General features: G+C 38.8%; 1 protein-coding gene across 1 annotated transcript; it reads left to right on the top strand.

The window, feature by feature from the left end:
- The first annotated feature begins 5,365 nt into the window (after positions 1–5,365).
- Positions 5,366–8,679, top strand: LOC133995960 (replication protein A 32 kDa subunit-like). The gene is made up of 7 exons (XM_062435468.1): positions 5,366–5,482; positions 7,288–7,401; positions 7,516–7,590; positions 7,697–7,804; positions 7,933–8,049; positions 8,204–8,301; positions 8,598–8,679. The coding sequence occupies exons 1-7, from the start codon at positions 5,366–5,368 to the stop codon at positions 8,677–8,679; spliced, it is 711 nt and encodes a 236-aa protein (XP_062291452.1).
- Positions 8,680–20,988: the final 12,309 nt, after the last annotated feature.

The raw sequence follows: 20,988 nt of genomic DNA, 5'->3' as shown, positions 1-20,988 counted from the left end.
TCTGTCAGTTGGTTGGTTGGGTGGGTGGGTGGGGGCATTTATCAGCAAGTGTCCAGCAAGCAGGTGCTTGTGGTTAGCTGTTTTTCCACTTTCTGCCCATTACAGACTGAAGATAAGCATGTTAGTCCCAGACACACCCCTGACCAGTTTACCAGAATGTGTAACAAACAAGACAGGTCACCTTTATTCGTACAGAGCCTTAAACACAATATACATTTGATATTAAAGGCTCACTACGCAGGATTTTTTTGGATCGTTTGTTTGTAAACACATCATTTAAAGTTGGCCAGTTGGCACCTCACAGAGAGAAGTTGTCATTGGCTGGGAGCCACACACACCCACTGCCAAAGGTTGACGCCCATAAACTTCCAGAACACAGCAAAATAATATGAAAATATACTTCTGGTGGTTCATAAGTGATGATTGGGAGTAATTACTTTTACATGAGTCTAAACATTGTGTTTTAGGAAAATCTTGCGTAGTATGCCTTAAATTACAAATTGCTTCATACAGTTAATGAGGAAGAGAGCCTACAGGATCATTCTACTTTATTACAACTTTGTTCTTATTTTGGTAGTTTTGGCCAACGTTCCTATCAGTGAGAACAACATTGTACTCAGGAAACGGACTGTTAGCCAAGCCTCGACCTTTTAGTTACTGTGTGGTAGGTTTACCAAATGAGATTTGTGGTAACTGTTGAAACATTGGACAACATTTTAGACAGAAATAGACAAAAGCAGCCCCTCGTTGGCTTGGAAAACTACCACTAGCAGTTTTGATAGGTTGTAGCTAGCTAATGTTAGCTAATTAAATGACAACTCAGTCTCCAGCTAACGTTTTAATGTTTAATGTGGCTGAAAAAATTTTAATCCTGCAAAAAAGCTTTTGAAAACACATTTGATGGCTACATACATGATATAATGCTAATGAGGCTCAAGCTACATGATCAAAGTAGACTGAAGACAGCTACAGCTAGTCATCCCTAGTATCTCATTACAGTATGTTTACTGTAGAAATATTTACAGTGCAATACTTGGATAAGCAACACAAAGGTTGAATTTCTGCTTTTTATGTAAGTTTTTCCAAGCAGTATCTTTCACTCACATATGAGGCTAATGTAACTCTGGCTAACGAAAAGCAGGACACAACTGCTAACGAAATCCTACACTCTGATACAGTAGCATGTCTGACCAGTGTTACATTACTTTGTAGCGTCCCTTGTAGCCCCACAAAATGATGCACTTAGCTAATGATATGCTAACTATTAGCCTTAGCCGTAACATGACCCTAGGTTACTACTGTAGGTAGAAGGTGGGACAGAAAACATAGGTAAAGGTTAAAATTATAACCTTAACATACTTATTGTTGCTGCTAGTAGCTGCACATGCACAATGGGAGATTTATTAACAGTTGAGGTGCGTTCATTAGTAGTTTTAGGGGTAAATTTAATGGTTTATATTATCTGCCGAAACTTGTTTTGGATACCTGCCCGATTGTATTCAATTTACCAATTTATTCTAGCCGATAGCAATACTGACCAAGACTATGAAAGGAAAGCCCAAGTTGTGATAAAGTGGAATTATCCCTTTAAGAATAAAGCCGAGGAGCTCACTACAATTCTGCACGCTGGCCTACATTCATAAGACCTTGCGTTGTGATTCCCTCACACACGTCAAACAAATCCACTCTCAAGAGAAAATCCTCACGTTGCCTAAACCTAGATTTAATTAGCTGCTTGTATTGTAAGAGCAGTGACATGAATATTCACATTTCAAAATCCATTTCGACAAGAGCCCTCCCTCCTCTGAAAAAAGGGTGGGGCGAGGAATTCAGTGAATTTCACCCAAAACACTTTTTTTTCTCTTCCCGTTGTGGTTGTTTATATTTATTGCTCTTACAGTAACTACCTACTGCATTATATGGAGGTGCTCTGTGAGGGCTGGATCCAGTGTGATAAACTTACGTCGGTATTTGTTTACCAGGCGAACACAATGTCAGCCAACAGTCTACTTATGCATGCGATGCCTCTCACCTTCAGGGAAGAAGCGAGAGAGAAAAAGACACCAGCAAACAATCCTCCATGAGCCAGAGGATCTCTCTCTCTTTTTTTTTTTTTGACACATAATACTGTTGTGTTTAACTTGATCTCTTCTCACTGTGTCACTGCTCTTGGTTTCTTTTGGCTCCGGATCTTACAGTAATCCCTTTCCTCATGCTTCCGACATGCTAATTCTAAGCCTATTAAGTTGTTGCAGCACTTGGCAGAGGATCATACTCGGGACCCCTTTTTTTTTTTTTTGCTTTTCAGGTCATAAATAATTTGTGCACTTTGACAAAATTTACCTGTAAAACCAAACAATCTAGCTTTCTTCCTCGCTCACCAACTCCTGACTCGTTTCCAACATTTATTTGCCAGGTAGGCCTTTAATCCCCCCCCACACACACACACACACACACACTTCTTCAGATTGAGATTTGCCTTATTTCTTGAAAATTCACTGTTTCCTTTTTCGGACACTGTAGTGGCCTCTTCATTGATTATTGCACTCAAACACAAAAATTGGCATAAGCTGTGCTTTGAGACGCACCACATGTTGAAGGCACCCTCAGCATGGTACTTGGGTATGAATAGCAATACCACAGTTCAGTATTAAAAAAAAAAAAAAAAAAAAAAGGCCTGTCTTTACCGCGGGATAGGCTCATCGCAAAAGCTGCTTCGGACAACTTTGCTCCGCTTCAAGAATGTGGTGTTTGTGGCTTTCCTGTACACGAGCAGCAAAGTTTGGCCTCAAAGTAGGTCACCCATATCCTCAGAGCTCTAAGCAGAGGATGATGGGTAGAGTAATTTCCGGCCAGATTTCTTCCTACCCCTCTAGACAAGACGAAAGAGGAGGGGAGGGGAGGAAGAAGACACTTGGCTTCCTGTGAGGTTTTTAAGACGTTTGCCAAACAAAAAAAAAGCAAGTTCTGGGGGAGTGTTTTTCCCCCATTTGATTTGTTCTATTCAATTTCTTTGCACATGTGTAAATACTGTATAGGATCAACACGGGGATGAACAAGGTTTGTGTACATTTTTGAGTGGACGCGCTCTGTTTTCGAGAGCCCTGCTTTTTTTTTTGTTGGACGTGTAAATTGCTGTGATGGATTCCATTTTTTTCCCTTCAGCTCTTAATCCAAGCTTCAGTTTTTCCTTTTCAGTCATTGAAAAGATGTGATATATTTACAGGTTTAAATACTGTTGGTGTGCTAGTGGTAACTGTATGTTTTTCATTGGCCTATTGTTTGTGATTTTGTGTAAACAAAAGCTGTTATACAACGTGGGTCAACTCAATCGTCTTTTTTCTGTCCGCTACAGGGCTGGGTAGAAGTTCTTTTCAATTCTGGGATGTCAAATCAAACATCACCACTTTACACAACCTTCACCCAAGACTTCTACTGCATGTCATGATTGCACTTTACTCTCTCCTGGAACTCAGACATGTCAGTCACTGAGCAGCTCAGACTGTTCGTTACAGGAATGTTTGATGCTAGAATTCATTCAGTGGGGGGGCAGTCTTCTTATTGAGCTAAAAGATGGTTGTGGAGCCGGCAGGGCTTATGAGCTATACTGCAGCCAGCCACCAGGGGGCGACTGAGATATTTTGGCTTCACTTTTCAGGGAGCTGTCTCTGCGTCCATATTTATGTACAGTCAAATTGGCTTTTTACTTGAGGTTTGAGTAAATCTACTATCAAAGTGTCTAAACCATGATGCGAAACAAAGAGATGTCTGTAAATCAGCAGATACACTTTTTGAGTGAAATGACTATCAGAATTTGATCCATTTGGTCCAATCACCTTTCAAAAGAAAGAACGAGCCACGTGATTTAATTATTTTATCCCCATTCAAGTTAGTTGGAGGGCTAAAGCGGAAGTTAGAGGCTCTACTGAGCATGCTCCATGGAGACAATGGCCCCATAGAGCATGCTCAGTATGTTTTCATCCACGTCTTTCAACTCTTGTAGACATGAATGGGGCCCCACCTCTCACTCCATGGTTTTAATCAGTAGTGTTGTTGTAATACAGCTTCTGGCCACTAGTGGCAGCACTCCAGTTGGTGAATTGATTGTAATAGCCGAAAACGTTCTTGGTGTGGAATAAACTAACCACTAAGAATAACTACTATAAAGTGACAACGTATTCTCAACAATCCCCCTGTAGCAAGTTTTATGAGGCACTTGGTGACTGACATATCAGTTCTGGGAGATGGTGATGTAAAGTACAGTGGTCCTGAATCTGGGCAACACTTCACACAAAAAGATGAAGATTAACCTTCGTTATAAAATTGGTATAATTTCAAACAATTGATCCTAACTCACAGCCAGGCAACACTCTGCTATCACACTTTTGTATGAACAATTTTGCTCTTATGTCATTGTAAGATATTTTGAAGAGATTAAATGAAGTTTATCAAAAGCGGTGTGAAAACCTGTCAATCACTGTTTTATTTTATTTTTCTAAATAAAACTTGAAATGATGGTTGAACTGTTGCAAAGAAATGGGAACACGCGAATGGCTTCGCAACCAATTATTTAACACGTCCTTGCACTGCACCATGTGGGTAATTGGTGTAATTGGATTCACCTGATGATCCTGCACACAGAGGTTAGAAATGCTTCCAGATGATTGGCTTCTGATAGTCCTTAAGTTTCAAGTTTGTTGTTTACTGAAGAGTACCGGCAGCTGCCGATGTTAGAAAGGTAAGAAAAAGGAGAAATCCTAAAATAATGGGCCTCATGCAGGAAGATGATGAGATTTGTGGCATTCAATCAATTAATTTTTCTAGTTCATCACTGAGGAGAACCACTTGTTTGATTTACAATTACAACATTATCTAATCTGAATTAATTTAGAGTTTAAATATGATACTGAAGTTAATATAAAGGTAGAAGAAACAGTGCCAAAGTTATGTGTTGTCTTCTGATTTAATAAAAGCAGATGTTTTTTTTCGCTGGAAGCTTTTTTTTGGATGAAACTGGTTTACAAATAGAGCAGAACATGGAGCCTTATATGGCAATCTCAGGGGTGTGGATCACATCTCATGAACAGGTGACATTCATCAAAAATAAGAAAACATTCATGCATGACTCCCATTCTTTCTCCTTTTTGTCTTATAAATTGCAAACATTCAGTTCTGCTCTAACAGTTATCTAATATTTTGCCCCAGCTTGCAGTGTATCCCCTGATGAGATTACCAGCCGTAGAGCAATGTTGACAAAGGTGTGTCTCCTGTGAATAGTAACTGGCATGTGTGTGAATTTAGGGAAATAGTTTTCATATGGTGGACTTAACCAAAATGTAATGAATGCTTTCCTTTTTTTTTAACCATGATCTCACCACAGAGGGGACGTCTTGAGATTTTACCCTGCACGGTGTCTCAGCTGCTGACAGCTTCCACAGTCAGCAATGATAGCTTTGCAATCCGCGACTGGGAACTCAACCAGGTATGAGTAATGGAACTTGAATAAGATGATTTCACTCTACATGTGCATATATCACTAGTGCACAGTGCAGAGGTACGGACCAGCAGTAAGGGCCCGATGAATCATGAATCTGGAGATTTCGACTTGACTGGGTGTTTAGACTTGATAACTTCTCAAACCCCAGAGATAAGAAATACTCTTTTTATAGGTATGCAGTGTGTGTGTGTGCGCGCACAACTCATCTTCCTGTCAGCGGATATATTGTATTTTGCATCAGTGTGCAGGAAGGAAATGTGCATTTGGCACTGCACACAGAAGACATGCAGAGAGACAGACTTTGACTCTAAACTTTAAAGCCAACATGGATTAGAAGCTTTTTAAAGTGTGTAGGGAAAAACTTAGTTACATGACACTGAGCAAATTCCATGTAGAGATGATCATGTGATGTGATTTTAAAAGCTCAACAACAGCTACTGAATGGACCCTGAGGAGGCTGAGATCAACTGTTGTTTTCAAGATTAAGAATTAACTTAGAAACTGACTTGTTTAGGTCTTGAAATGGCAAGTTTAGGACTCGCTATGACTTGGTCTTGGTCATGACTTCATAGCCAAGACATGAAATTTACATGTACCTTGCAAAATCATTACCTTATCCCACCTTACTTGCAGGGACATGTGCCTGATTTAAAGAATGAGTTTGACATGTCAAATTTTCAAATAAATACTCCAGTCATGTTGGTCTGTTTTAAATATGAAGCTACAGTCAGGAAATGTTTAGCTTAGCTTAGCACCAAGACTGTAATCCAGTTCAATTAAATTCAAATCACTTTATTTGTCCCCCAGGGGCAATTTAAAAAGGGTAGCTAAAAAAGAAACACAATCTAAAAACACGAGCAACACACACACTGCACAATCAAGCTGCACACGCACTGCAACATAAAACACATGAATAATAATTTATAAAGTGCTTTGATTATAAAGTGCATTTAGATTTGTGATCAAAAATCTTAGTTTATGTAAAAGAAAAAATGGTAAAAAAAAGTTTGTTTATGGGGGTCAGTGATTAAGAACTGGAAGTCTGTGTCCTGAGGGGAGCCACTCGAACTCTGTAAAATCAGCACGCAGGATTCTACAGGACCCCTCCCATATTCTGTTTCCTGTCTGCTGATCATTTAGGGCAGTGAGAGTTCGAACAGGTTGCTCAATGATTTTTGAGCAGACCTTAATCACATTCAGCAGGCGGTTCCTGTTTTGCAGGGTGATAGGGTGCATCCAAAGAATCCAAATAAACACATACACATACAACACACAGTGAATCTAAACAACTGGCCTGGCTCTGTCCAGTGGTTAAACCTCTCTATGAACACCTCCTGAAGCTCACTAATTAATATTCAAGGTTGGTTGTTTAATCTTAGTGTCACTTTAAGGTTGCCAAGTAACCAGCGGAGACTCTAGGAAGTGACCCTTCCTGATAAAGTGCTGCACACAACCACCATAAAACTAAAAAAGTTCAGTTTTTGTACCTATTTAAAAAAAAAAAAAAAAAAAAGATATGAGGTGTTTACTAGGTGAGTTGTAGAAGCACTGATACCTGCGGGCAGAGCAAGGGTCACTGTTTTTCCCCTGCTTCCAGCCTTGTTGCTAAGCTAACTTATTTACTGTACAGATGCAAGGGTGGTATCAATCTCCTCATCTAACAGAGAAAGAAAACAAAACTGCTGAACTATTCCATTAAATACAGAATGTGGCCTTCAATTTCAAAATTCTTAAGTGAAACTGGCACATGGACATCTCGTGTTGAGTTTGCTGTGCTTCTTTCGCTGCAGGTGTCTGTAGTGGGCGTCGTCAGAGGATACGCTCCCTTCTCGACAAATGTCCAGTACTCTGTGGACGACATGACCGGTCCACCTTTGAATGTGCAGGAGTGGGTTAACACGGAGGCATGTGGTTTTGAAAAGCTCATTTCAGAACTCTATGTGGAAAATAAATGAGCACTGCAAACTGTACTATTTTTTTTTGATAGATGATCAATTTCAAACTGTTACTCTGGACAGGTCTGCACTCCGATGACATTTGCTTCTCCTCCTGGAAAATATGTGAAAGTTATAGGAAGTCTACGGAATTACGAAGTACGTAATACTAACAAAGGGTTTAGTGGGATTTAAAGGGGAGTGAACACAAAGGAACACCGGTGACCTTATACTGTATGACAAATTCAGTTTTTTTTTGCATTAGGGTCAAAGGTCATTGCTGGCAATGACTATCCGTCATATCAAGGACCTGAATGAGATCACATCCCACATGTTGGAAGTGGTACAAGCTCACATGCAGCGTTTTGGAAAGGTACCAGTAACATCTTTTGTTTTATACCTTTTTTTTAAGTATTCAATGATGTGCTATGTACTGAGTAGAATTTGCAGTATTGGCCTGATATTTCATGCATTTGACATTTTCTTTTTTTTTTAATCCAGATGTTTGATGTGAACATGAATACCACTGCTTCCCCGCTGCCCGGAAGAGCCCTCAGCCGGCCTGATGGACATTCTGAAGGCATCTTACCACATGGTTTGTCCAGCATGCAGGGGGAGGTTAGTGAGTTTTTAAAGCATAATTTTACCTATATCACATATTTTACTTGGTAGATATCTTCAGTTTTCTTCGCCAAGCTTTGATGTCCAATACTACAAGTTATCATAACATCGCATCACAGGGCTAGAAGGTAATTTTTGATCCCCATTTAAGGTGTTGCAAGTAATCAGGAGATTCTCCGTCCGTACTGATGGTATCGGTTTTGACAATCTGAAGACTGAGCTGGGCTACCTCAGTATGAAAGACATCAGGTACCTTCTCAGCTCACCATACCTTTTTGTATGTACTGTGTATATATTGAACATTTGCATATCTATGTATAAATGCATTAATGTTTTCACTTTTGAGGTAATGATAGTTCCTCTGAGTGACAGAAGATAGAAATTAGTAGGTGCTCAACTGGTTTGTCTGGAGCCTCCTATTACTCCACATACTGTTTGTTAGTCTAGGACCAAGATCTATTCCAGGGACCCGTATATACATGCATAATGTACTGTATAACTATAACAAGGAGAGATGTTTACAGATGGTCTCCTTTCTTGTACAGGACATCATTGACATTTCTGACAAATAAAGGCCATGTCTTCTCTACTATTGATGACAATCATTTCAAGTCAACAGAGCATTAGCAGGCTACCTGGAGGCTAATTTGAAAGTAATGTTACTTTTGGAATACAGCTGGTCAAGAGACTGTTCATGTTTTCAGGGCAAAGAATGTTTTGTGTTTAGTTATGTTTCGTTATAGTGGAACTATATCTACTGTCTTGGTCTGAAGATGGTGATTGAATAATGAAGTCCAGACAGAAAAGTCAACCGTTACAGGGTTTATAGTGTATCCTTTGTTGCCTGTAATGTATCACTACTAATATGTTGCTTATGCCCCTTTTTTTTATTTTGTTTGTATGCTCTGTATTCCTGGGTACCCTGTAAACGTTACGATCACTGTACATAAAGAATGTGTAAAGTGTATATTGTCCCATCTCATTTAAGACTCTTCAAGAAGTACTACAGTTCCCATATATCTTATCGCTGCAGTCCTGCTTCCCAGCATTCAGTGAGAGAAAATGCGTGGGCAAAGACGGCAACAAACCACCAAAAAAGGTCATGAAAATAAGGTGGTTAGTGAGGCATAAACGTAGAAAGTATGCTAACAGTAGCCAATTATGTCAGTAATGGTAGTCAGTATGTGAAAGGATTATATTTAAAGATTTCTGCAGGAGACAGTTAACATGTCTAAGGGGATTATTGGTGTCTATAAATGTCTTGGCTGACATTGTAGAAATGCTAAGACCTCATGATAATGATCCAAGTGGACCATACTGGCAGCTGTGAACCATTCTTCGTTAATTGCCCATCACAGAGGACCGAGGGGTCACGATCACAGGTCAAATACACGCATGCATTTGATCGATCCATAGGGGTTTGCATTATAAACGTCATGCTTGTTGGTGCTGCTTCCGTCTTTCTAATGTCTTCCGATACAAAATTGTCCAATTGTAAGCATTTAAAACTGGTATTTGATTACTCTGCACTACGGCCTGACTGATACTAGGTTTTTTTTTTTTGGGGGGGTGGGCAAATACCAATATTTGGGGTACAAAAATTCTATTGATACTGTATGTCAGCCGATAATTTTATATAGAAAGATATGTACCTGAACATAATTTTTTTGCATTGATCCCTCAAATGTAGTTATCGTACACTTACGATATGTAATGAAGGCATAACATTTTTACCATTTGACAAACTTTATTGTGTAAAATGACAAACGCACTGAAACAGTTAACTACACTGGGAATTTAATAATTATAAGTAACTAAATAAAATTAAAAAGTACATATAAATTTAACTTAAGAAAAATGATCAAATATACAATAAATGCTGCCTATATAACTTTTTTAAAATATCAGACAACATATACGCCAATACCAATATATCTGTGATAGGCCAACATCGGCTGACCGATATATCGGTCGGACTCTACGCTGCATCATTAGCAATAAATTGGGCCTATTATGAATTTAGATATAAATAAACTAGGGTTTCTGTTCATACCGATGTTGTGCAGTATGGGTTGCCAGTTTATCTTGATCCAGTCCTGAAGATTTACGACTAGAGAGCAGAGATAGCAGGTAATGTGTTATGGAATAATCTTGGTCTACAATAATTTCAATGTGGTAAGCTTTATTGCCTAAAGACATTTCCCTCCACACTAAGCTCTTCAACCTGCAGCATTGCATTCATGGGTGTGACTTTGTGTGTGTAAATTGATGTTATGCAAGTGAAACTGACTATTACATAGTTTATCACCGTAGCAAGAGCTGGCAACCTGTGCTGTACAGGTTCAGGCAGCATGCAGCCAGGGAGGTCTGTTCCCCACAGGATTAGTGGGAGAGTCCAGAGAGCAAATATACTCCAGGAATCAAACACTAAAACTTTAAGTGTGTGACCAGCCTTCTGCTTTAACAGAAAGTGCTGCAGTTTGATTTCATATAAGAAGTGCACAGGCATGAAATTAGCCTAACCAGCCACCTGACACCTCACTTATAGAAAACACAGCTGCAACAATCTACACACCTGTGTTTATCAGTGTAACACTATTTACTCATTTTAATCGGAACTATTTGTGAACACTTATTTTCCATCTGTTCCAGTTGTATTGGTGTGCTTCTCTTCTTTTCTTTTTGGGGGGGGGGGTGTCTTGTGTCACCGTCACCAACAATATTAATGACAATCTCAATGTAGTTTAGTACATCCTCTACGTTTAATAGGCAACGTGTCTTTTTAAAATATTTTTGGCACTTTTTTTTTTTTTTTTGTCTTGATTGGACAGTTGGTGGCAGAGAGGCCGACAGGAAACAAGGGCTATGGTATCCAACAGAGGTCACTTTCCGGATTCGAACCAGGGACATTGCAGGTAACCACTCAGCTACGAGGGCGCTCCACCATGTCATTTTTTAAATCAAAAAGCAAAACCTCTGAATACTTGCCTCTGCATGCACATCACTACAGCCTCTACTAGTTTGTTGGAGTGTTGCACCATCAGCCAGCTTTCCCTGCAACCATCATGTTGCTGGCTTTTCAAGTTGTACAATATTGAAGTTGGATCGTTGTTGTATTTCAAGAGGATGTTGCAATATTTAAGCGTAATTAACTGATCAATCATTAAGATTCCTTTCTACTTGTAAATACGTTATATCACAATCTAATGTGCTGATAACATTACATTAGACTTTTAATTATCGTGAGCATCGGGATAGACATTTTATCCAACAATGCCTGTCTGGAAGTTTTCCTAAGGACATGAATACTTGGCAACATCCACCACAACATGCCATGGCTCATTTTTAGGAAAGGCATTGGTGAGCTGAAACAACACGATACTCTGAAACACCAGATAATGCTTTTGAGCCAGTCTAGCAGCGTCAGGGGAGGCAGTTGTTGTTTTTTGGTCAACCGGACAGAAATGCATACACATTTTTTGTCCGATATTTTGTCTCATAACCAAATAGCATATAACCAGATAAATCCGTGCGTACATTTCGTCTTCAGCTTTTTTGTAATTCACCAACCAACAAACCAAATAGTCAGAAATAATACATTTCTTGCCAGAATGCCGGCTGTGATTGTTAATAAGTTGTGAATCAATGTAGAATTAGAAAAGGAAAGTGTTGTTTTTGTTACCTGGTCAGGGACACCTCTCCCAGGACTTCACCTCGATGTGGTGAAAGAAGACCAGCTAGTGGAGGTGAGATCAATTATCTACTGCTCATCAACATCTACTGTGACCTCACTGACCTCAGCCATGAACTGAGCAGTCTGACCTCAGAGACAGGACGTGTGCTGGGTGCATTCAGAGGCCAAAACAAACCAAGAGTGTCAGTCTAAGAATGATGTTCTTCATGAAATCCAAAATCTAATAGATAAAGAAAAACTATTAATGGGTTAATAACTGGAATTCCTAGTTTGTGTCTGTTTTAGCATCATGTTTCAAATATATAGAGAGTATTTTGCTATGTTTTCTATTTTGGCTCATACACACTCAGGCTGGGACAAACCTGGACAAAAAAAATACCTTAATGACAGTACATGCAATATAATGAGGGCTAAACCAGTGCCACTGTTTGACCAACATTTCAATAGAATTCCTCTCCTGATGCAGAACAGGACCAATAACCATCCTTAAATGTAATATGTCACATATAATTTAATTTGTTTAATTATTGTTCATGCTATAACACTGTCTATTTCTTTTTCTGTGTTGTATCATTATGAAGTTTAAACCTGGATTCACATTTCCTTTTTTTGGCCACTTGGGGGCAGTAAAACAAACAGTAAACAGATCATTGACATATTCAGCTGATATGGAGCAATGTTAGATGTAACATGGTAAAAGAGCTGAAGGGAACTACAAAGATGGTCGCTGATTGTCCTTAAGCATGACTTATTCTTTGAGAATTCGAGAAATACTGAAAAGTGCAGCAACAAATCTTTACAAAACAGAACAACAGGGGTCACAAAGATTAAAGTCCGTATCTTCAAACATGGAAAAATTATTGTGATTGTCACTTTTTCATTCAGTTTGTGAAAAGCTCTTGTATTGGTGAAAAGATGCTGAAAATATCAATGACAGAGTTTCACATTAATGTGTCCTTTCAGTTACAGCTCAATTGCTGCCTACATATACAGTACGTTAGCTGCACAGACACATACATCGATTCAGTGTAAACATCGATCCAAGACACTTTGTTTACATTGTTGCATTCATACCGAAATGAAGTGAGAGAGATCAGAAGCTGCTTACTGATGAATATAAATGTAGACACCCCCTTTGAGTCAGTATGGCACCAACACAATACTGAGTTAATGTTACCCAGAAAGCCACTCAAGACTAGGGGTTGTTTTGACCCAGTTACTGTTGGGGTTATTTACCCAAACTAAATCTTGTTATAATCATCTAATTTTAAAATAACATGTCTTAGTTTGTTCATTAATAACTTTTAAGTGGGTAAAACTTTGACCCAGTGTTTTTATTTGTGCAGGAAAACACAATATGCATGCTATATCAGATGGGACTTTCCTTTGTGTCATTCTGCAGAAGATACTCATTGATGAACAGAAATGCTGCCTGTTTGGGTGAAATCTGGATGTCTGTGAAATTAGATCAATAACAAATTCACAATGGATCACCAGTCCTGCTCAAGGATCCATTCTGCTCTAGTTTACCATAAACATCATCATAAAGTCTTGTGCTGCTTATTTAGATTTGGTGTGACTGAGGTTTGAATCACTGTCAGTTATTCGCCAGCCACATTAACAGACCTATCACTCAGTATACAACAATATACAATATATTGACTCTACTGTATTCTGATTCTGCTATTATCTGTCAATATCATGATCATCAATACAGAAATCTGTATCGGTGCAACACTCTGGCACCTAATGAGGTTTAGGCATTACTTCTAATATTTAGAATCTATGATACTAACAATTAGTGGCAGCCTAAAACCTGACAATTTGATTATTATAAGAGAGCATTCATTGGGGATGAGCAAATCTGGGTATCCTAACTTGGTGTTGGATCCAAAACTGAATAAATTGAACCCATCCCTGCACATTGCTCGCAGTCATTTCATCTATTTTAATATAAACTTATATTGTTCAGTGCACATTTAAGCCTGTAACTGTAAAAGCTGACAGCAAATGTCTTGACAAAGTTTGCAACAGGAATAATAATGTGAGCAGTGACTGTTGTCAAAACCAAAAATTGGCAAAGTCATTCTCAATTGTACTTTCAAAATTGTATGTGACCCTGATTTAAAAAAAATCCAAGCCATATTGGCAACCAAGCAAAAGCAAGTTAGACACTGAGGCTTGAATGTTTTCATTTAGGGGTAGAGAGAATTCAGTTCATCAGATGTTATCTTGAGAGACAGCACGCTGGCACTCGTTTGTGTGGTGGCTGCCATTTCAGAACAGCTTTTTTTAGTTTTAAAACATTTAGACACAAGATTTCGTCCAGTCGCTAGTTAAGGTTTTTGAATACATCACCGAACGTTGGAACACTGCTTAGTGCCCTCTTAGAGTCACTGAAAATAGTTAGCGTGTGATTTGTTAAATTAGTTTCTGAAGGTCTGTTGAGGTGTTTGTCATTGAGAAGGTATATTGTGGTCCTTTTTAAAGAGACTTTTTACTCACCATAAAGAGAGTCATTTGTCTTACTTCCATGTTGCACTGTTGTCCAGGCATAGTGGAGATATAAATGAAAACTAGTCTTTGCCCCCTGGTGTTTCATTGCAGCACATGGGATGAATACGCCTGGATCCACACAAGCTCATCAGGTTCCATTAGTCTCCAACCATGTCATTTAGGTCACATGTACATTCTTGGGCAAAAAGGCCAGACTCAACGCAGCACTGCACCAGGAGAGCTGGAGGCAGAGGAGGATGAAGAGCTGTAAACCCTGCTGGGATTGCCTGAAGAGGAGATTGAATGAGACTCGCACAGATTCAATCTTTGTTTGCCGCTGTCGTTTCTCAGCGGGGTGTTTAAAAAAGTCTGAATTCAAAGGGGAATCAGTGTTACCTTTTTCAAAAACTCCTGAAAGTGAGCAATACCACACTCTAGATGCATTTGCAAAAGAAATCCAGCGTTTCTTCGGATCTGAAGAAGCTGAAGATTGACAGCTGTAGAGGCATTAATAATTCACAGCCTGCGCTGGTTGTTATTTTACAAAAAAAAGGGAGGCTTTAGTTGAGGTAGCCCCAGAAAACAAAATCCAAACGACGTCCTCCATAAATGATAAGTGTAAGAAATTACCATAAACATTGTGGTATTAAAATTAAAATGTGATTCCACACCTTTGGAACACACTAAATTTTATTTTTTATGCTTCTCTGGCTGAAATATTTCTCATTAATCTGTGGACTAACTTGGAATAAATTGTCAAACTTTATCATACAGAAACTGACTGAGTCCAACAACAAGCACATCTCCACCAGAACCATTGAGAAGACCAACCTCGACATTCAGGGGCCCAACAAGGACATGGAGGAGGAAGAGTTCCTGTGTGTCCTTTGGTGATGAAGGGGAATTCCAGGTAAACAGAAACAAAAATGTACACTAGATATGCTTTTTCTTGCACAGATGATGCTGGCTCCTTTGTTGGACACTTTAGAAACCTGATTCAGACATCAGTTGTCTCTCTAAAGGTATATACTGTGTGAAGGGTAGGGTTCGCTTGTATCTATTCATATTGTGTATATGCTCGTAGCACACTGACCTGATAATTAGACTGAAATGCCATTTGGTTTCACTTCATTCTTTCAGCCTGACATTGTGTTCGACTAAAACAATTTCTTATGGGAGCGGGATTATTTTCTTTGGTTTTGCCATTACTAATCAGTATTGAGTAACGTATCCAATGTGTCTGACATTTCCAAATGGATCTGGACACAGCATCTATCCACTTGAAATGCTGTATAAATCTGTAGACAGTGATTCAGAGGTCTGGAACCAGGCTGGTCACATATGCCAATGATAAATCCTACACATCCTCTGAAGCTGCATTCAGAGAGAACTAGAACCATGTTTCAGATGACAACAGATGAGAAAAAAATGGTGAATGATTTTGTGTTATTTTGGGTCTCAACACAAATGTCAAGGATTATGAAAATATTAGATTTCATGTCAAAGGTAACCAAAGACACAAAACTCTGTGGCGGTTTTAAGCTGCAACTACAGATTATTTTCAGTAACCTCAAAGAACAAAACAAAGATGCCCATCATGATTTCCTACAGCCCGAGGTGATGCCGCATGTCTTGTTTTCTTTGGCCAACATTCCTACATCCAAAGAGAATCAATTTACTGCAATGTAAAATCAACAAAACCAGCACATTCTCACCTTTTAGAACCTGGAAGCATCAAATATTTGACATTTTTGCTTGAAAGATTACATAAGCAATGAATTATCAAAATGGCAGCCTTATTAATTTCCTGTTGATTGACTAATTAATCTAACTAATTAGCTCTATAGATGTTCATAAATATGAAATTTTAACTGTAGACGTCGCAATCTCCAATTTACATGTTATAACACATAATTTACACATTTTGCCAAAACCTTGAGCAATACAAGATTCACCTTTGTACACAAAACTTTAAATCTGGCCTTTTGATATGTTTTCATATCACAATGTATGTTAATATATATATAACCTTTCAAATTGTTCTGATAGTGACGCTGGTTGAATTTGAGTTTTACATAAAGTGGGTCTGAGTAGCGATCTAAATTGCCTTTATCATTACTTGCCAAACTCTGAACTACTTAATTGTCACTTAATGTCACTTAGTGTAATTGGATCCTTCTATAAAGATTATTGAAGTAGATAATAGAAAACAGAAAACTCATCCTTTTTTGTTTTGAGATCACGTTAGATGGAGAACTAGTTTGCTAACTATGCTATCTGATCGGATAGATATTGCTGTCTTATTGTAAGCTGAACTTCCTTATTTATAATACCTAATACCTAAAAAGCTTCTGCACACTCAATCTTGCTTTGTTAAGCCAAAGTTTCAGCTTTTATCACAGCATGATGAAACCACAAGGATTTTCTCAACCTATGATTTTCTCTGTGGCTAACGTTAATTAGCTAGCTAACAGATTGTTGGCTCAGGCACTTACTGAAGAGACCTACGCTGCAATAACTTGCTACGTTGTTAAAACAATGTCATTAATGTGATGAAACTCAAAACATGAATTAGGCAAATCATAGATCATCTTTATAATATGTAGGTTTCTTTTTCACTTGCTATCACGTTACTGACTTTGTAACGCTTTTTAAGCAGAATAATGGTATGTTTAATAGTACTGTCTGCCTTTGAAAACTAATCTAAATCAAATGTATAATTCCTTAGATTTTCATTTGATCAAGCCCCATTTTTTATGCTAATTATGGCTGTAGCTGTAGCCAATTGATGTATTTACTTTCAGTGATTGTTTCTCTATATAGTAGTTTACTTATGCTTTGTTCCATTTAGCTGGAAGTTGGAAGACGAAGATGGGAAGCTTAGAAGTCTCAAAACCAGTTCTAGTCAGGTTAGCTATTGATAGCAACACCAGTTGATAAAAACACATTTTGCTGTATTTTGCTCATATAAACAGCGTAGTAACATTTCCACAGATAGAAGTTCGACAGTGCCGTGTGTGCGCGACTGATTTAATAACACACAAATAAAACAAAAATGCTAATAAACAGGATATTACTACAACTTTCACCTACTACCTTCTTGGATTCTGAAGTTGGAGCTGGTGAGTTCGTCCAACCTTCAGATTCAGAAACCTGACTTCAGGGGGGCGTTCCAGTTGAAATTTACGACCGATAACTCAGAATTTCCGACTTCTGAGTACAGTTGGAAAGCACCAATAGTTACTGGTGGAATCTACCTTTTCCACAAAGATCCACATTACACCCACTCACAATGGATTCGCAGCAAATGTTCAAACACCATTGAGACAAGTAACCACAGGCCAAATCAAAAAGAACTGACGTCTTTAACATACTTATTAAAGCAGCATTAATTGCATTTTCTTTTGAAGTCTTGTTTCTGGCTGCCTGACAGTTTCTAAGTCCAATGAGATTTTTTTTTAAAAAGGATGAAAATACTTTGTACAGATGACAGAACTGCACATTACAGGTATGTACTATGTTTCTTAGTAGAATAATAATTAATAATTATTGCAGCTTATTAATACCAGAATGCACCTACATAGACCACAGCTCTCCTTTTTTTGTCTCATCTGGCTGGTTATACATTTAGACATTATATGAGCACATTCCAAACATGGCTACAAATAGATTTCCTATCATCTGACCGTTCCTTGGACAGTGCAATAGAATACAGTTACTGTAATCCATGAGACCATCAGACCATAGAGAGAATCTCTTATCTTATTGGAGTTTGTTATATGGACTTACACACACACTGTACCAGCTACTTAAGGTAAGCTATTGTCACACCTTTGTACAGAAATTTAGTCTTAAATGTTCTTTTTTATTGTCATATAAAGTGTATTTGTGTTCTGTGTTCTATGAATTCTGCCTCATTTGAATTAAATCTGGTCAGTAGATGGTGTACTCATAAAAATAGGAAGGAAAATGTCACGAGCCAGGCAGGGAACAGTAGACAAACCTGTAATAGACTGTGACAAGGCTATGAACTGCAGGTGAAGACTGACTTCAAAGGAACTCAATAAAGAAACCGTTATTTGTGACAGTGAAATCAATGTTTTTTTCTCTCTTTTTTCTATTTTTATACCACACTCTGGCTTTTCAAGAAAGTGCTATTGTCAGATATTTATGAAACACTTAAGAGTGAGAGGGGCTATAATTGATATGACTGTTATTAGAATTCATCTACGCTTGATATTTGTATAATAAACTATAATCCATACTTCTCACTTGGCTGTGTGGAATGATGTGGAGGAGGATTAGTGAGTCCCTGGAGAAATCTCCCACTGAGCTTACTTTACTTTCATGTATTCACTTTTGTCTGCATGCTGCCAATGGTGCCATCTATGGCAAAAAAAAAAAAAAAAAAAAAAAAAGCCCTTGAGAGTGCTAATTAAGTGATCTTTTTTAGCAAACTGATTTTGATAGCATGTCTCTAACACATGCTAAATGTGTCATTTTCTACCCATATTGATGAAGATGTTCTCTGAAGATTTTGAGCAGCTATCTGTTCCTTCTGTTTGAATCTCATTCTGACTGGTGACAGGTATTGCTTTTGAAATGGCTCAGCTACGCTTTTCAAATGCGGTATGTGTTTTTTTCCCCCTCTCCACTGCTTTATTTTTCATATTAGGACTGCACTGCGCTCTCTTAACAACCATTAATAATTGTCCCTACCACATAATGAAGTGTCTCTATGCCTGGCAATATGCTGCCTGCTGCTAAACAAGGCTCTAGACACCCTTCCGCAGCAAAGCATGCAATCTTAAATGTTGTTGTTTATCCACTAGAGGGCAACATATGTACTGTAATCCACAAACACCCCCTTATGTCTCCTTCACTCCAAAGTCCTCTAGATGCAAATCACATCCATTTTTTATTTTACAAAATGGTTTGCAAGACCATACACGTAGACAGCCTTATTGTGGATATAAAAATGCCATATATTTTAATGAGAAACACCCCCAGCGGCGTCAGATTTCATAGTATTGAGACAATGATGGCAAATTTAAAACTAAAGCTTTGTTTCACCTCATATTTCTTTCTTTGTAAGAGTGATGCAATAAATGATACCAAATGGTGTCCTTTTTTATACAGTAAAGGCTAAATTGGTGTTTTTTTATGGATTAAGTGAAATATATGAGTATATTGCAGCTGTGAATAAAGCGTACATTGCATCACTTCCACCTTTAGGGGTCTCTCAAGCTCTGTGCAGGCCCCACTGTCTAGCCAGTACAGATAAATGGCACCTCGTTAATCAAATCTGCATGAGTGCGCTCAGGTTGCCATGGCAATAATTATCAGAGCTGCCTAATTAACTTTCTCAATTGCTTAATGATATACGACCCTCTGAACTCCCTCATTTTTTTCTCTCTAATCCAAGTTGTTGTGTTTTTATTCCTCCATTTTCACTCCCCAGTGTTAACCCGTGACCGCCAAGATAATAGAAATTATAGAGAAATTAAATTCAACGCCACATCATTTCCTGTCGGCCCACGCGAGCCTGTTCCAGGCCTGAATATGGGCGATGTCAAGACTTTGCATGCATGCACAGTGCGTCGGTATTCGGATGTGTGTGAATGCCGACGCATGAAGCCCCCCGTGTCTGGCCTGTACAGTGTGTGACTCGCATTTACTTTGTCTTCTGCTGTGACCTCGTGTGACAGCTGACTGAAGGTTGGGAGCAGTGGCCCTGTCGTCCCTGATCAGCCAGGCGAAACTCTTGAGATACACCAAGACAGGGGGAATCGTACCTGGTGACACCCACCCTGCCATCCCCTGTCACAGCCGGCCTCCCCTACTGTCTACTGCCTTTCTCTGTAGCCTCCTGTCAGCCTGAAGCCCCCCTCCAACACCACACCAATCCCAAATTGTGCTCAGCTTGTATATTTATATCTTTTAGTTATGAGTTTCAAGGTTCTTTGTGGAAAACAGTTGTCTTTGGCCAAAACTGTCCTTTTATTTACAAGCACTGAGAGTACTGTCCAGTCACTGTCCAACTCTTTTACAACTTTACAAAGAACTAAACTCTGGAAGAAACACTCAGCTGTATAGCCGTTATTCAACAGAAAATACTCCAGATCATGAGTATGAGTTCAAAATATTGATATCTGCCTCCTAAACACCTCATTCATGGACATGGGACAGCAATATCGGTGTCTTTATTTGGCCAAAATGTACATCTGTTAAAAGAAAAGGAAACTTGTTGACAACTATGCAAACTCCATACAATATTGAAAATGATGTCATATGATCAAAAGTTCCAGAACAGTTACTAAATGGACGTTTTAGTGAGATTGTTTTCTCAACGTATGAATGAACAAACCTCAGCCTAATGTAGTGTTGAGGTTGGATGAACCAGTTTTGTTCGTGCTGCTCCTCCCTTTGAACCCTCAGTTGTGTCGGTCGTGCAAAGGCCATGTTCCTCAAAAAAAATGGCCGTCCAGACTCATGCTGGAGTTCTGGGATCAGTTCTGGGTCAGCTGACCGCAAGGCCTGGAAGAGTTCATGTGATTAACTTTTTTGCAACCACCATCAGGAAGCTTTATAGGACTGGGTCAAATCAAGCTCTGGCAAAAGCCTTACAGCGTGGTTACCACCAATGTCTGCCATATGTCTGGCACCACCCGCTGACACAGTGTGATGCTCTTCGCCTTTTCTATTCCCCACATAACCTAATTTCACAAAAACCTAACCTTCCCCCC

Source organism: Scomber scombrus, chromosome 16, assembly GCF_963691925.1.
Source record: "Scomber scombrus chromosome 16, fScoSco1.1, whole genome shotgun sequence".
Lineage (NCBI taxonomy): Eukaryota > Metazoa > Chordata > Actinopteri > Scombriformes > Scombridae > Scomber > Scomber scombrus.
The sequence above is the reverse complement of the archived record's forward strand: the minus strand, read 5'-3'. Positions and strand labels throughout refer to the sequence as shown.